The 18,487-nt window shown below is 36.9% G+C and overlaps 1 protein-coding gene across 1 annotated transcript in view; it reads right to left on the bottom strand.

The window, feature by feature from the left end:
* MINDY4 (MINDY lysine 48 deubiquitinase 4) overlaps nucleotides 1-18,487 on the bottom strand; it is a 75,283-nt gene that overhangs the window by 34,276 nt on the left and 22,520 nt on the right. Inside the window, exons 6-13 of the mRNA XM_009644063.2 lie at nucleotides 16,517-16,575; nucleotides 16,080-16,189; nucleotides 14,836-14,952; nucleotides 10,983-11,071; nucleotides 6,364-6,465; nucleotides 5,320-5,383; nucleotides 3,888-3,953; nucleotides 3,568-3,635 (exon numbers count right to left, since the gene is read on the bottom strand). Coding sequence (XP_009642358.1) covers nucleotides 3,568-3,635; nucleotides 3,888-3,953; nucleotides 5,320-5,383; nucleotides 6,364-6,465; nucleotides 10,983-11,071; nucleotides 14,836-14,952; nucleotides 16,080-16,189; nucleotides 16,517-16,575 — 675 coding nt within the window. The remainder of the gene's footprint in view (nucleotides 1-3,567; nucleotides 3,636-3,887; nucleotides 3,954-5,319; nucleotides 5,384-6,363; nucleotides 6,466-10,982; nucleotides 11,072-14,835; nucleotides 14,953-16,079; nucleotides 16,190-16,516; nucleotides 16,576-18,487) is intronic.

An 18,487-nucleotide genomic window follows, 5' to 3' on the forward strand; every position in this document is an offset into this window, starting at 1 on the left:
ATTTATACAAAGACATTACCATGTTTTTACTCTATTGTCATTTCTGAACACCGTAACTCCTAACACATTATTTCTTTTTTGACTATCATAGAAAATTGAACCAATATATTCACATTAGATTACTAGTAATGGTGCCAGAATTTCTCTCCTTTTTTTTATAACAGCCTGTTTAAAGCCCATCACTAGGTAAGTAGAATTGAGGCTGTTTTTTCATCATATATAATGCTTTGCATTATTAACACTGAATTTCATCTCCGGTTTTATTGACCGGTCACTATAAGACAGAAGTCATTTCACTACTTGATGTTTACAGTATAAAGTCTCTATATGAGTAGGTCATTTAGATTTTCTTTTTATATAGGGGAGATAAGTAAGGATGTCAGGAGATGATTTATCTCATTCTAAGGTATACATTCAAATGAATCATGATCTATTTCTCCTTTTTGAGGATAAAGGAAGCCTAGATGCAAATATTTCCACAGAAAGTAAAGAAAGATATGCAAGATAGATCATTACCTTCAAAATAACAAAAATGTAGGAAATAGGAGACTTAGCTAGTAGCTCTCCCTCCAAAATCAGAGAAAAAAGATAGGCACTGCCCACAGCAATTCTCCTCACCTTTCTTGACGCTTATTTTTCGATGGGACGACTCTTGAGAAGTTTCTCTCTTTTCACTGATTACAGAGGGAAAGCTGGGAGAACTGAGACTTGGCGTAATTTTTAGAAGGCTAAACTTAGATGAGGTTACTCCATTGTTGGCACTATGAGATCCTTCTGAACTGCTAGAATAGATTTAAGAAGGTGCTAACAGTTCTGATCATTCTGAACCGCACCAGCTACTGCAGCTATCATTCCCTAGTCAGTGGCGTGGACACAACTGCATGCCATCTTCCATCTGTACAGACATGGGAAGCATCTGTCCACAGATGTGATTGCTCTGAGGAAGTCTGTAAGCTTTGTGGTCTCATTATCCTGCACTCCTTCTAGATCAGTTCTGGATGGGTTGAATGGCACATGTCTTGGTACAGTGGTACTTATCCTTCAGTTAATCAACCTCGCCATTTAGTCCACATTCAGTGCTCTGCCTTTTAGCTTGTAATTAATGCTTCCTTACCATACAAAATAATAAGGTATTTTTATTTTCTTTTAATTATATCCTGAAGTGAAAGCCTCAGTAAATACTGGAATTATTCATGGAACAGAAATCATTGAAAAGAATTTTTTTTGATTGAAAGAAACATTTCAATATTCATTAATCAAAATGATAGTCTGTTTGTTGAATCAAACATAAATGCTTTGGTTTGGTTTCATTGGACATATTCCTGCAACTTACACAATGTTCTTTTACAATAACCACAGTTCAAGACTATTCCATCCTTAGTCTTCAACTGGCTTACAAGAAATGGCGATTATTTATAAAAAAGAAATTTATCAAGGGACCCCAGACAGTCAGCATTGAGGGTGCACGGTGAAGAACTGACCCAAACAGAAGTATTTCAACTTGATCTGAGAAACTAAAATATGTCAACTTCTCAACTAAAATTCAATAATCAGTATAGCTTTTTCAATAGAATATGCACAGAAAAATCAGGACAATTGAAACTTCAACAGAGTTTTCTTTTTTTGAAAAAAACAAAACCACTGATTTTCTACTAAAAAACTGGGCAAAATAATCCCAGGGAGATCTCTTACTGGATGAAAATCACATTACCTAAAACAACTCTTATTTGTCTTCAGCTATTCATCCAGAACTATGCCAGTTATGTAAATAATTACTTACAATGCTTGTAACACTCACTAAATGGTACATATTTCTTAACGATATGGGCAGTGAGTTATTTCTCTTGGTATTTATAATATCCTAAGAGAAGTACTGTGACATCGCCATTCAAATCTATTACTGAAAATTACATAAATCAAATTTAGTTTGCACTTCTAAAAAAATTTATGCAAAGGTCTAAAACCACATTCCACTGTATCTAGTGACAGAGAAAAATTCCTGTTTCTTATAAACAAAAGATAGGTACCAATGCTATGTATAACACAATACCAAGCCAGAAGAGTAACGGCACTTTAAAAAAAGTTCTATGAGAAAGTAATGAATCTTCCTCGAAACAGGGCTACATTTTATAAACAATTCTGACATTGTGGACCAGAACTTTAAAAATATTTAGATACCTAAAAATGCAAATAGGCACCATAAGTAATTTTCATGTTCGCTTTAGACACTTAGCTCCCCCAAATACAAACACAGATAATTGACTAGCCTTGTCATAATCCATCTGTTAAGAACTGAGAGGTGATGGGAAAAATAAGCTCCTTGCTTATATTATTAAGGAATGTTTACCATTTTATAGCAAGTAAAGCAATGCAATCAATAGCAATTAGGAACATTGCTGCTTTTGGTGATTCTACCAAATGCCAAATATATTGTTACTTGCTCAAATACCTTTGCTAATCTGGACCTCTCTGCTGTAACTAGCTCAGGAAAACAATAATAAATGACATATGCTATAAAATTATCACATCATTTTTGTTAGAGTGCAAAAGTGGAGTTAAGCCAATGGCCTATAGTGTTACTGTAGGCACAACAAAGGAAGAAATGACCAAAAAACCCAAAAAACAATTTGTAAACACTTGTAGGAATCTCAGTAGGTGAGCAACTGAATGCGTACCACAAATTTGGACTAAGTTGCTGTTTATTTTCAAGACAATGCAGAGATGTAAGAAATAAAAGCTTACACAAATCAAACCTGTGCTGCTTTCAAGTGCAGCTGCTCTCTTCGTGTCAGTTGTTATTGCAAGTTGTCAGGGAACAGTTCTTTTCACTTGTAGGTAACTCTAGGAGATTTTTACAAAAGTGGAATTTGACAAAATGAAGAAAGCTTTTATATTCTGACCCGCTAGGCTATTCACAGTACCACAGAAATACTCTTAATCTGTATACAAGCACAATTAACAGCTACTGTGCTTGGGCCAGCTTCAATGAGTTTTTAAAAGAGGCTATAATGACTGCCCCGTAGTTAGAGCTCAGCATATTTATTACACCAATAAACTGAGACCAGATTGGTCATATTTTATAACCATCTAAAAATTAGCTGCCTAATCCATTTTATACTACCCTTTCTTTATCATTATCATTGATAGGGAGATTGGGGCATCACAAGCAAGTTATTCATCCCTACCTAGGACAGATACCTAAAGTATGTGAGATAAATAACCCTCTAAATGAGTCCTGCTTTCAACTGTCAAGACAGGGAACATAGGCAACTACCTTAGACATGATGTCTAATGTTTAAATGGAGTCATTTATACTAGATATGGTGGACTGATCACTGCCACTCTAACAGCATATATAGAGATATAAATATATATATACCCAAGTGTGTGTATACAACAAAAAAAGCCAAGATTAGGTGAGTAAACCTGCATAACTTCCCTATATTTATCAGAGTAAACATCAAGATAGATTAAAAAGAACAGAGTTAGGTACATCATGGTTATTTCCTCACTTTGCACAACTTGTTTGCTTTGCAGTTTATGAAACAGAGATACAACGACACTCACAGATTGATAGATCTTGATAAGATGACAGACACAGTCAGAAGGATGCACCCACAGGGACCAATTTCAAACTGAAAAAGAAAAGGACTTTTTATTTTGTTTGTTGTGTGTATTTTTTGCGCAATCCTAAAGAAATGCAAATCAAACTGAAAGCAGAAAAAATTGTTCTCATGCTAGAACTGAATTTGTTGCTCTGTTAAAATGCAAGACATGTCCGCATAGTGTTTGAAACAATGTTCAGAAGACATCATATGAGACTGGTAAACAAAGACAGACTGGCAGATGAACTACAACACATTTAGTGTCTTCTCTATACACAGTACCTGGTGAATATTCTGCTGAAGAAATACAATCAGATCTTCATATCTTGTGGCACTATGTAATATTAGCTGGGAGGAAATGTAAGAAAAAAAAAGTTACTAAAAAAATAACAACTCATTTTTATAACCTGAAAGCTGAACTAAAGTACACAAAACTTTAAATCTGACTGGAAAGATTTGAACTAACAGAACAGAATAAAGATCTAATGAAATCTACCTCTTACTTTTGTTCGTATAATATTTTATCTCAGCACTTCGTATATTCTGAATTTTTAAATACTGCTTCTTGTTGTTTTTAAGTTTGTTGAACAGTTTGATTCCATTTTAAGCATTGTTTATGCAATGAAAAACATTTCCTAGAATAAACATAGGAATACTGCAGCTTTAGGAGACATAGAATGGGCAAGTAGCTCAGGAGTTTGTACCTATGTGGTGAGCAATCTATAGCAGGCATGTATCAGAGCACTTCTTATCATACTCAGAGAATACTCCCCTGAATACTCCTGTTTAACATGATGTTCAGGAGAGTTCACAGATCCAGGCCCTTATTTCAACATTCTTTGTCTATTTTTACATCTTCAGATTTTGACAGGAATTATCGCCTTGCAGATACTGTGTGAGGAAAGATCAAGCAGTCTGGATTATATTCCTTTCCGCCACATCTTCACTGTGGCTGTGTCCACACGACCTTTGATAAGCAGTACTTGGAGGCAGCATAATGGTGTTAGTTGCACTCTGAAATAGCCAGAAGCTCAGAATTATGTTAACATATTAATTAAATAATCTACCTTGTCTCCTGGAAGAGCATGTTATAGCCAAGGTTTTCTGCTGCATTCACCCTATTTATAGAAGTTTTCACTTCCATTTGTTCCAAAGCTGGTTCTGAAAAGTTGTTGGCACATCCATTCCTCCATTTAGGAGGCCAGTAATATTTCCTTAAACCACTAAAGCCTGGCTTACAGCACCACTGTTTGCAAAGCCATCTGAGAGCTTCAGATGGAAATAAAGGCCTAAATGGAAAGTATTTTGCCATTTGGAGCTTCTGGAGGGAAAAAAAGGCAAAGAATTCTGTGTAAGACAAGAAGAAAACACTGCCTTTTGATGCTTTCAGCCATGCTGGTCAACTTGAAAGAATCCATGTTCACTTTTACTGCATACCAATAAAAGCAGGCACAGTTTATAAGCTTGAAAGGTAGATGGAACGAAAAGGACTTCAGAGAGCCCAGTTGCCCACAGACACTGGGACGACTCAGAGCCAGACAGACTGCAGGATTTTGTTATTTCCTATCGGGTTTTGGATCACAACTAACTAATTTGACACAAAAGATTTTAAAACACTGAGAGAGTAATGGAAATCAGTTTCATTGTACTAAAATAAGAAAAGCTAGAAAAAGGATATATGGAGAATGTTACTGTAAGTTACACAGAGCCTTACAGTTTCTAAGATTCCATCTGCCTTGTATTTTCCTATGGGAGTGAACTGCTGTCTTCCTGATGGCCTGAAGAGAATGTTCAGGAAAAAAAAGAAAATCATGTTAAAAGAAGAAAAATGCCCTTAAAGAGAAATCAACGTTATTTGAACTGAATGATAAGGCAAATATGTTGTATTATTAATTTTAACCACTTTTTTAAAAAAGGACCTCTTGCATAGTAAGTTCATATTACATATTAAACAAACTTTTATCAATGAAGCATATACTTCAGCTGTGCTCTCTCAATCTGTTTAATATGAATTACAAGTTTCTCTATACAGAGAGAGAATAAATATAGGTTTAAGAAGTTAATGATGGGTTTTATTGGAAAAGAATGTTAGACCAATGACATTAAAACAAGCAGAAGAACATATGTACAATATCATCACAGAGGAAGCATTTTATAGCTATAAAATGTGCAAAATATCATTTTAAATGTCCTTGAATTTGCTGCTTCTATTTCAGGTTTCAAGAAGGATTTCTGTGCTTAAAAGCATCTCTATTATGTTTCAGCTATCTTAGTTTATGTAATAAAAGAAACGATCTATTCTCAGAAAACCTGGCTCATATCATGTAGGATCCAGTGCAGCCAAAGCTAGTGATCTAGAAGTTAGATGTCTTGTGTAAAAGCAGCCTAATTGCATAGCATAAACTAGTAACTAGGCAGCTACAGCAAAAAGAAATTAACCCCAGCCACAACAGAATATCCTGAAATACAAAATTGTTGGAGTAAATTGTTCCATCTGGAAAAATAACTCTTGATAAAGATTTTGGAGGAATCCAAGCCTCACTGAAATCCACAGGATCTTTCACAGCATTTTCAAAGAATTTGACTATTCTGTCCCAACTACTGGGACAGCAGAAATCACATTTTGCATTTCTCCCTGAGCCATTTTAGACTGCATAAATACATCCTACAAAACTTTTTTTTTGTAAACTATGTACATATATAACAGACACAAGTATAGGAGCACTGTATAATAACTAAAACTGCTTCTCCTACTTACAGGGCCACAATTGCTTTTTCATTGCCTCCCGCACGCCACAATATGTCTGCAATAGCCATGGTGAGGCATTTGGTCCTATGAACTTCTGAAGGCTGAAGACAACTGCAGGAAATGCAAGAAACAGACAAGTACCAAAATGGGTATTGGGAAGCTTACTCATTAGAGGGCGAACTGCCCCAATTACAGTATACGCAGATTCACAAGAGGTTTGTAGCTAAAAGAACAAAACCATTTTTTTAGAAACTATTTAGGTGTTGTAATGCCTAGTAATGAGGCACTGGCCTCAGAAAATTATCATTTAGGTATGTCAGTTCCTTCTACAGTCAAGTAAGAGACTACTTGGATGGCTAACAAAGAAATCGTGTGAGTTGAGACATACCAGGTCTAAAGTTACAGTTGAATCCAACCTTCCTCTGAGGATTAAGCACCTGAATGAAATGCCATGAGAGCACTCACTGTGCACGCAATATGAAGTCCTTTCAGCACTGAACTGAACAGGTGATAGGATGATGTGGGGCTGCTATTCAGCACCCAAACAGCTCTAAAAAGGGAGATGCAACTGAAGTCTCCACTGGAATATGGACTTTCTGGAACCATTCTTGGAGGTGAACCACCTTAAATCTCATTTTAGGCATTTAAGAAGGTACCTTGGATCTTACTGAAGATAATCAGATCCAGTGAATAGAGCTGTATCTAGAACAACTTCCTCTTTAGATTGCTAGTAAAACAAACTGGGCACAGTGGGTGAATCTCTTCTGAAGTCAGAAGCAATCCAGAAATTTGAGGGAAGTTAATCCACCTAGGTCGAGTGTTAACAGCAGTGTGATGCATTTGGGTGATCTTGGATGAGCTTATGTTGCTCATAATGATGGCTAGATTGCTGTTATGGGTACTTAGGCTAAGCATTTGTAAGCTCGCTAGCCTATGTTGTGACAATACCCTTGTAATACAGCTGAATCTAAGAGATGAAATGCAAAATTTCTGCTTCTAGGAGGTTAATACTAAAGATGGTGTCTGTTTTATAAGGACCGATTAAAATAAAACTATTGTTATCATTTAGAGCAATGGACCAAAATCAAGAGAAGACTAAATAAGGTATGATCAACAACAGGAACACATTATACACAGATCTATAATCATACCCTGAAAACTAATCTTCTGAAAGAAATAGTGGATGCTCTTTCAGAATACATATTTATAATAGGTTGGACAAAAAACCAGGTAAATACACTTCAGGGAACAATACTGTATTGGCAAAAAATGGACAAGAGAAGCTAATTTATCTTTAAATCTGTAATAAAATTATTTTAATATTCTGTAGCAGAATATTAAATATTCTAATAGTTTTATATATTAAATATTATTTTTAGTTTATAAAGGCCTTCATACTTAATTTCTTTCTTAAGTTTTTATTTCTTAACTCTTGTCAACAAATCTACACCATAATGTTCTTACCTACTACTAAACTTTATCTAAAGCACCATCTGCAATAAACACTATGCTTACATATTTTAACAAGGTATGCCCCAAAGTGGTGACCTAAAATATTATTGTAACAGGTCCAGCATTGGTCTGTGGAGCCCAACTGCTTCTGAAATATTTTCACTTAGATGCTTGGCTTGGAATTTACACAATGATATGCAAAACTATGGAATGTTTATATAGTAGTCTGTTGATCCCAAACATGTAAGCAATGCTGCCCACACATTTCCTACAAACTGTGTTTTGTGAAGTCTTCTAATACCTCCTGTTACTCTAACTTCCAAGATGTGAATGGAGAGATAAAGGACCAGGAGGCCAAAAGTCACAAAATGGAAAACTGGCAGATTTAAGAATAAAACCCAATCCATGAGCCTGACTAAGTGGACAACAGATCCATGTCCCTGGGAAGCACAGAACTGGAATTTTCTCTAGTGGCTTCAAGAATGGCAGTCTTTGAAATTCAGATATTATCAGTCTCAGAGTGTTACCAGCATGCGAGATGATGTCAAAACCTGTTCCCAGCATTTGAGTAAAAGATCTAATAATTCAAAAGACTAAACAAGAAACACCAAAGATCAAAAAATTAAACAGGCTTTCAAGTTCAATGTCTGCCTTGAATATAATGTTCATTTAGAGAATGTTTCCCTCTCTGAAGGATGTGAGATATGGGAAATAATTGGTGAGAGTTTTCAAGTAAAAAAAAATACAGTCACAACTTTCTCTTATCTCTGCCTGTGTTCTAATATACACACTCAGAAATTTATGGGAAGCATAGCAACTAATTTATGTGTCTGAGAGAGGTAGAAGAGTAAGGAGGAGACATGGTAATTATTTCTTGAACGTTGAAGAAGCCTGAAGTCAAACACTTACTGTGAAGTGGCTAATAATTTGAAAATTCAGGTTAGAATTAGAAAGGAATATTAATCCTCTCATTTCAAGCTCTGAGACTTCCCTTTCTTTCTGCCTAAAAGTTTCTGCTCATGGAAAACACATCACAAGAAAAATATGTTTATTTCATGAATAAAACTGTCCCTCTTGCTATTCATTTTTAGGAACCTGGAGGCTTTTAGCATTTCTGTGCATAAAGACAAAGAGCTCACCGGTTAACCTGAAATCCCTTGGAGACTTTCTGCATACTTAGCAGCATTTTTCATGTACAAAATATGCAAAACCAAAATCTTTTAAAACCATGTGGATAATATGAGAGGAAAAATAGAAGAGGCAAATATTGCCAAGTAAACAGGATAGGTTGTAGCTGGCCTGAGTTGGGACACTTACAGCTTAAACAATCTGGCCTCAACCACTTTTTTGGGTGCTACATAATTTTATTACATTTACGACCACTGAACCATGCTGAAAGAGGAAAAAAGTTAACATCTCTATTTTCACTAAGGATGACCTGAGACTCGAAGGGACCAAGGAGCAGATGATCAAAGGCTGTCCTCCAACATGAAACAAATTCTTGGTTTTCACAGCAAGAAATAATTCTTCGGTGAATTCTGTGGAGATTCCTGGTCATAAAATCTAAACATGTACTGATTTTCTTGCATGGAAGTTTCTGAAGTTTTTTCTTTTATGTGGACAAGAGCCTCACTCTGCCTTGAAAAGTCTGCTCTCAATATAGCAGGCTCTTGATGTGAATTACAGACTGAATGAACTGAACAGAAGAAAAAAGCTAAACTGCATAATGTTGTAGAATTAATTTGACATTAGACTCTGCACATGTATCATACCGGTGACCCTATCTCTTTATCAGTCCATGCTAAATGCCTTTAAGTGATTTCAAAGAAACGGCAATTTTCAAGTGATGAGTTCACAGCAACTTTTTTATTTGGCCCTTGTCTTGGGGTCTGCGAGCAATCAGTGCCAATAATAACTAGCAACAGCAATAGTAGTAGTAATGGTAAAACTTTCAATATTGTATTTAGAATCTAAGACAGGTTTTCAACATTTCTAATGGCTTACAAGGTGTCTTGTATCAGGACTGCCTACCCACTAGTACGCCTGGACCTGGGCACTACTGTGGACCCCCCAGGGTCTAGCAATCCTTTGACTAACTGCCACCTCCCATCCTGGGTTTTGAAGACAAATAACGATGTTCTACAGGTGCCTGTTTCTTTCCATTATTGATGGAAACAACCTAAACAAGAAATTTACATTAAGTGCCCATCAGACAAAACTAAGGAAAATTAACAGAGATCCTGTCACTTTCCTAAACAGTTCCAAGCACAAAAGTGTATATTTAAGGCCAAATTTTTATAGATGATGAACATTTTTACATTGTAAGGTAATGGAGTTCGATAAAAAACTCAGAATGAAAGCTTTTATTCTGACTAAATTGGGGCCAGTGTTTCACTCACAAATAACACAAAGTCATGGCAGCATAAACCAGAAAATACTGTTATCCCTATTCAACAAACTGTACACTAAAGCACAGGAAAGCTTTGTGACATTTTTCTTATTGAAAACAAAGGGTGTATATGAGAAGTCTGGTAATAAAGTAATTTTTTTAGATATTATTTTCCAGCATTTCCTTGAATAAGTTCTGTTCCTTTAGCAAAGTGACAAGTACATTAGTATTATAGCAGCCCAAGCAATTTTCTTTGACACTAGCTATACTTCACAATATTCCTTTAAAGTAAGTGGAAAATACACACACAGAATTTAAGTTCAAATTCTATTAAGCAGTCTAACTGTGAAAGATTAAACACAGTAGTAAGAAAAAAAAAATTATAGCTATAACTTTAATTTTTCTCCCTCCCTGAGATACTTAGTGTCAAAAACTGCATGAATTTCATGGTCTATCAAATCTTGATTATGTTTTCTTTGAAATCATATCTCCATGGGATCTCAAGGTTAAATAATATTCACTGGCATCAATTCAAGCTTTTGGGTTTTTTTAGAGGTTCTTGGGTTAATCACAAGCAAGTAATTATACAAATAAAACACCAACCTCTAAATTCCTACATTTGAAAGGGAAGTAAATACAAGTAAATCATACGCTATTTTCTTTCTCTGGCAGAGACAAAGAGAAGTTCAATAAGTTCAAACTCAAAAGGCTCCTGAGTGGCTGCAGCAGAGAAAAAAAAAATTTACTTCTGTGTGGAAAATATTTCTGATGTCAATTGCTGACTTACCGAGTGTCTTTATTCCTGTTACTGTCTGCAAAGATAAGCTGTTGTAGGACACAGGCTTGAACTGCAGCCAGTACTCCACATGGGCCACCCTGAGGGGAATAATGGGACACTCCATGAGCAAAACAATTTGCACTGTTTGATGCTGGTGAAAGCTTTTGCAAGCCATGTGCTTTCATTCAGACTTAAGCCATTCTTTCATCTCTCTTTCCATCCATGACTTTGTAGTGCTCTCGGTTGCACTATTTTTTTTTTTTTTTTGCAAGCCAATGAAAATCAGTGTTACTAACTGGCATTGTGTTTCCCACCTATTTTTCCAGACAATGCCCAAACATCTATAATGTCAAAGGAAAGTTTTTTTAAAAATCTGTTCAGTGATTATGTAAACAAACGAAACATCTCCTGATCCCTACTGAGCCACAGTCTACCTTAGCTTCCAGAGAGAAATCAAATCTGACTCTTTTCCAAAGGGTGAAAATAAGCCTTGCTCTTTTACCTTCTCTAAGCCCTGTGCCTCTCCTCAGGTAACTACATCCCCCTTACATCACTAAACAAAGATTTCAGTTTTATGCATAGCCCTCTGCACCAGGCAACTATCTCACCAGGGAAGAGAAAGAAAATGAAGGAATTTTTAACCTTTCAAGCGATTAATGTTGGAAAAAAATCACAATACCAACAAACACCGTATTAACTTTAAACTTTATGGAAAATAGATTTATAGCTGTTTTGAAAGACTGTGGGATGGGGTAGCAATATATTTCCTTCTCCTTGCTTATCCCCTGCTATCTAGTCCACCTGACCCCATTGCATGACCAGAACCTGTTCCTATGGGTTAACTATATGGCAGAGACAGCTGCAAAAGTTGTCCTGAGAAGCAAAAGGTATGCCCTCCTTTTGTCTAGAAAACTTCACCCCACGTAACTATCCTTCCCTTGTCAGTCGGTTCTCTCCCAGGTGCCTTGTATTATTTACTCAAGTAGTTTGCTGAGGAGAGAGAGAGAAGCCATCATTTGTCAGGAGCATCTGTGCATGAATGGAGCAGGACATGCAGGACACAAGAGTATCATCACAGATACCACAAACCCACACATCACACCGGTAGTACTGGGAATCACTGCAACTTAACAGAGCATTCTGCATATTGAATCCCACAGATGCTGTCCCATGTGTCTGTCAGCACATGCTGCCATTCTCAGAAATGGGTTCATTCTTAACATTAGGAAGTCCGTTACTTTAACACAAGTCCATCCTAAACCAACATCCCATTTATGCTGACGTATCAGTGCTAGCTTTGTCTATCCAGGTAGTGGAAGAAAAACAATGAGGATAAAAAAGTATGGACCACCCAGAAGATTTTCTGAAGAGTCTGTGTTCTGATTTTAGCCCATGCCAAAGTCTACACTGTTGTTGCTCTCCATAGCATGAGATTAACCCAGGATTGCCCTTCTGTCATATGCTACAGTTGCACCCTGATTTCATCTGTAGATCATGACCGGGCTGAGACAAATCAATTTAGGATCTGTCAAACTCCTCTCAAAACCTGGAGGAGAATAAAACAGGGCAGCCAGTACTGCTATTTTCATATAGCAATGTGATCGAAGTGATCAGTTTAATTCTCAGGTTGTGCTAAGTGCAGCATCAAGCCTAAGGGAAAGGGACCTGCAGGTACATGCAGTATTGGACAGTATGCCACCTAGAAAATAAATGTCCTGTAATCAGAAAACATCTTAGAATCATAGAATGGTTTGGGTTGGAAGGGACCCTTAGAGGTCATCTAGTCTGACCCCCCTGCAGTGAGCAGGGACACTGCTAACTAGATCAGGTTGCTCAGAGCCCCATCCAACCTGGTCTTGAATGTTCCCAGGGGTGGGGCCTCCACTACCTCTCTGGGCAACCCATTCCAGTGTTTCACCCCCCTCATTGTAAAGAATTTCTTCCTTATATCTAATCTAAATGATAGAATGCTGATGCTGATACCTTCCATTTTCTTATTTATATTACACACACACTACATCTCTGTAATTACTTACATAACTAATGAGTGAATTGTCTGAAATATACTAAGGAAGAAAACGAAGTTTATTTCAGTCTACCAGGGAAAGCCACCCAGTCAAAAAAAAAAAAAAAAAAAAAAAGGAACCATTCTAAATATCTTCTTATAGCACCACAGAAACTTAATATAGGAGAGAATCAAATAATTGTTCAGCTGAAATGAATTTTGGAAGTGAGGAGGAATATATTAACTATCTGATATAAGCATATTTAAGCAAAACACTCTGGTTTACCATTCCTGTTGTGGAATTTACAGTAGGGAATTTCATGGCCAGTGAGTCACTAGAAGTGACGAGACATCCTTTCTCTAGCAGCGGGGTCTGGAAACACCAAAGTAACATTTATGTGGACCAGTGAACATTACTGCCACGGTTCCTTTCAGAGTTTAAATTAACATTTAGTATCTTTTTTTCCACTAGGTTTTATTTAAACACAAGCAGCTTTCTTCTGAGATCATCAGCCTAATGAAATATTTAACTAGACAAGGTAAGTTAATTAAACATCTTAATGACATGTTTATTAGCCATTGTCCTTGCCCCAAAGCCTCTCTTCCTCTCATTTCTGTGTAGTACATAATGGTCTACTTCTCTCAGGCCAGATAAAGATTTTCTGCATCAGTGCAGAAACTTGATGAGTGTTTTGTAAAGAAGAGTCTGTCCCTTCCCTAGTCTTTACTGAAGTCCTCAGATCCTTGCTGTTAAGAGGTGCATGTATATCCCAGAAGCATACGTACAGCCACAGGGCAGAGACAAAAGCATTAAGCTGCAGATGAGGAGGATGCATTTTTACAATGGATCTGTTCGATTTTGGAGGCAGCTACATATCCTGTGTCCTGCGTGTGGTCCCTGCTCTGAGCCTACACATCAGCCAGCTGAGAAACCAGGCTGACCAACTGCATCTGGCATACAGAACAGAAGGACAGTCTGAAGCAGCGCAGTCTCAGTGTGTAAGAGTCACGTGCCCAGGCAAAGTTGACAAGATAGACACCAGATGAGTGAGTCTCCCACTGAATGCCCTAGGCCAGAGAGATCTGTTATAGCACCAAAAACTTCTACGGACTGGGTACGTGCTTTCCAGGCTGACCCTAGTCATGGCATGGTGGTTTTACCAGCTCTGGTCACCACAGGGAGCTTCTGGGGATTTTATAAAGGGCCACTTGGTAGATGATGCCTAGGAATTGATGAAAACCTTGTTTTAGGGAGGAGCTGCAGTCCAGAATTACAGAAACACAGCTGCAAAAGAGGCGGTCCCACCAGCAGTCCCAGTGTCCCAGTTCCAGTGACACTGCAGGGTTATTTGTCCCCTTTTATTTTAGGAATGAGCCTCAGCATGTGACCCCCATATTTTAAGAGACAAAAATCTCCTTGTGATTTCCCAGGCACTGCAGGCAATTCTTGCTATGTCCCCTCATTTGGAGACAGATCAAGCTCTATCTTAAACTTGTTAAACGTGGCCCCCACATATCATTTTTCTTTTAAACTCCACCCTTGATTTATGTCCTTTTATTCTTTTACCACTGCTAGCTTTCAGCTGAAGTGGCTTGTCTTCCTCCCTGTGAATAACCCCCTGGCACACACACACATATGCACACTTTCTGTAGGTACTTCAAGTTTCCCTCAGAACTATTCCATCCATCTCAAGTCTCCTAATAAGACCTGATAAGGTGACATCACCCAGTGGTAACCAGAGAAGTTAAAGAAAAAGAAGCGTCTTTAGGAGACTTTTTTTTTACTGCTGAAACACACAGCCTTTGTAAACTCAGTGTAAAAAGCAAAGATCACTTCAAGGAAGTCATTTACAGTACCTTTTTTTGCACAATGCCGTATTTTAACTGTGGTATGTTATTAAATGTAAAACTCTGTATTTTCCATTCTTCACTGAAGCAACAAAGACTAGAGCCAAACAGAAGATTTTTTAATTCCTATAAAAAAAAAAATAAAAAAGTTCTCACTTGAAAAGCAAATCTAAAACACAAGTACATTTTTCTTGCAGTAATTTGTAGAAAAGAAAGGAGGAGTGAGGAAGGGTAATGACTAACTTACTATAACCACCCTTTTCTGTTTTATACATACTGTAAATAGCAACACTCAAATGAAAAGGAGCAATTTTTTCCTTTTCCTGCAATATTCCTTCAACTCATAATGTTGTGTGTTGCTCAGCATAGGAAACTGTTGTTGCAGATCGTCTGGGGCACAGTTTCCCATGAAAGCACTGCCTTAAATTTAACAGCGAGAAGAGCAACGCCTACTAATGGTTACATTAGGGAGAAAAGGACCTTGCTGGACACGGTATGGAGAAAAGGCAGCCAGAAAAGTTGCTGGTATAAGATAACTGTTGCTCAAATGTTTGACTGCTGTATGCCAGATGGCATATCAGCATATGCCAAACTCAGATCTTGGCCTGAACAACTGCAGACCACTACTCTTCAGGAACAGCTAAACTGAAGAAATTGCATTCATGCTAAAGCAAGCTGAAAGCAAGCTGAGTAAATAAGAACAGACTGCTCAGGTTTTGTACGGTTACTTGGACGTCTTTGATCTAGAAATGAAATTGGAAGACACCCTCATTATCTTCTCTCTTTTTTTCCCCCTCTGAATGGGAAGGAAAATATTAAAAAGTATTTAATGGTTTCATCTCCGCTCAAAATAAGGAAGATAAGCAAGGGAGAAACAGTGATAGGGGAATAGTAAACTTGTTCTGAACCACTGTCTATTTAAAGGACTGGAGAATAAGCACATGAGTAACTGATTAAAGGCCTTAATAAAATAATACAAGCATCATTAATTAAAGCTATTATCTGTGCTTCAAGTGGGCTGATGCATTCTGGCATGCTCTTCTGGCATTTTTCTGAACTTTGGACAGGCATCCCTACATTACTTTTTCACCTGAATATCAGATAAGGAATATACTCAGGAATGAAATGAATAGAGCACATGTTAAATCACACACAAACATGCAACACAGAGCAATCCATTGCAGCTTTGGCTAACTTTACTGAAATAACATTCTCACACATCTATGTGTATTTACCATCCTAGTTAGTCTTACTTTTGCAAGAGAAATATCAATTGCCTTTGATGCTACTTGAAGCATATACAGCGTTGAAAGATCCGGGTTCTTACTAACTTCTCCAGTTCTTTCTTCATCCTCAACATCAACTGAAAGGAAAAAAAAAAATCATATAACGTATTGGATGAAAAAAATTGTTTGCCCTAGCAGGCTCAGTGCCAAGGGGTCATCAGTATGACCATTAACACTTTCTTGTCATCCATTTAGCCAGAAATGATAGGTTAGAAATACATGAGTCAGCCTTCATTTGATTATTTCGTAATGACTTCTTTACAGTCTTACCCAAGAAGTTAACGGCAAATGCAACTGCTCTGCATCAACTAAGAGTTACAAAAGAAGCGGCTCAGGCGTATTTGGTTACAGCTGCTCTGAAGAATATAAGGGCAAAAGCCAAACTGAAGCTTGACATAACTTACCTAATTCTAGGACATCTTTCATCTGGTCTTCTTTATAGCAAGTGGATGTTGGAGACTTCCTACATTAAAATGATTCAAAAAGTGAATGACCAAATGTTCACTTTCAATGAGAAAAGTTGTTTGAATAAACAAAAGAAATACGGAGTATGCCCACACAAAGATATAATTTTTTATGTGTGTACATATATATGTGTGTATATATATACAGCGGGGTGTGGGTGTGCGAGGGAGTGTGTGGAGAGAAAGAATAAAAGATGCAGATAGATTACAAACATATTCAATGGCTTTAACCTTTAGATTTTAAAATGTTCTATTCAAAGGGGCTCAGTCTCACTAACATTTTTGTATAAAGAAACAAATGCTGTCACAGCATAATATTTTTCAATGGAAGAAAGCTGAACGTCAGGAGTTCGTCAGGAAAAGCAACCAGCACAGAACAGTACACTGCAATTGATTCAGGATTTCAGTCCTGTTTCAACTTCAGTTTCATTTCATTTGTGTGATTTCAGTATATGTTGGGTCCTGCAAGCTCATATACAGAGGCAGATTTTATACTGCCCTGAATGTCAAGTGAGGAGATTCACATATATGTGACTGCCCCTGAGTTCAAAGAATCAGGACATAAAATAAAATTGACACCCCTGACGGGGATTAGGATGATATTCAGGTTAGTCATTAAACTACGTGAAATATCCAAATAATATAAATGGCAATAGGTGTTAGACTGGCTTACTTTACCAGGGTAATTTTTTAATCCACTAATAGGCAGCAGTTGTTCAACTGCCCTTGTGATTTAATAGTATATTACATAAACAACAGGTTAAAAATTCATATAAAAGCTACTAGAAGGACTAAGCATTTAAACTTGGCTGTGAAGTCAGAGCTTAAATAGAATGTTACATTTTTGGAGATGAGATGGGTTTATTCTTCCTGTTGAATTCGTACCAAAATGAATTCAAAACCAAGGAAAAGTTTCAAATAACACTGTAAAAAGACAGTCTTTTTTTTTTTTTTTTCAAAAAAGCAATACTGCATCATTGGCCTTTGGTTTGGAAAAAAGGTATTGCATTGACAGTCCTTTCAAAAATAGTATGGAATAATTTCCTCAGCAACATTCTTTGTATGCATGATATTATTATAGCAACAACTGCTGTCATATCACATACTTTCCATTAATTTAATTTCCTTTTTCAGTGTGTGAAAGATGAATAACAACAGAACACAGACATATCACACTCAGGACTCTTCCAGTTTAAAAGCATTTTGGCACCTTTCTCACTGATAGTCTTTGATACTATAAGAAAAGAAAGTCTTTTTCTCTATAAATAAGTTAAAGGATTTATGCAATGAAATGCGATGACCACAATTCAGAAAAGATAGAATAGAAATGAATCACCTATGTTACTAGGGACTTGACGCAAAAATAAATAGGATGCCCAGCAAGTCAATATAAATAAGAGGACTAAGAGCAAATTTGTATAGTAGCATAGGTAGTATTGACCTCTCACTGAATATAACAGTACCTTTAATGTGATATAGAATTTAATATAGTTGACTGTGGTATGTTTTAAAATACAATGACACCTCCCCTTGCTCTTTGCTAATACTGAATTTCAGCTGAGAATTCTTTCTCCTGGCTACTTGCTAGTATTTTCATCTCTCCTGATCAGGGAAAGGGTCTCAATGATACTGAATTTGCCAATAAAATGTTTTTCAGCCAAGTACGCATGTCACTTAACTGCACTTAGACATAACCACAATCCACATCTTTGTTTTGTCTGAGATTGCATGCTATTGTCTTTTGTTTCCTAGAGAATAATGTGTTTCTTCCTAGGTCAACCCATTTCAATCTAGTTTTGCAAAAACAGAGGTCTTAACATTTCAGAATGCAGCACTACAGGTTACAGCATCCTATCCGGCCTCAGTTGCTGCTTCAGAAGGGCTTGAGTCTCCTACAGGTACCATATCATA

The sequence above is a fragment of the Egretta garzetta genome, unplaced genomic scaffold (genome assembly GCF_000687185.1).
Source record: "Egretta garzetta isolate BGI_Z169 unplaced genomic scaffold, ASM68718v1 scaffold117, whole genome shotgun sequence".
NCBI lineage: Eukaryota > Metazoa > Chordata > Aves > Pelecaniformes > Ardeidae > Egretta > Egretta garzetta.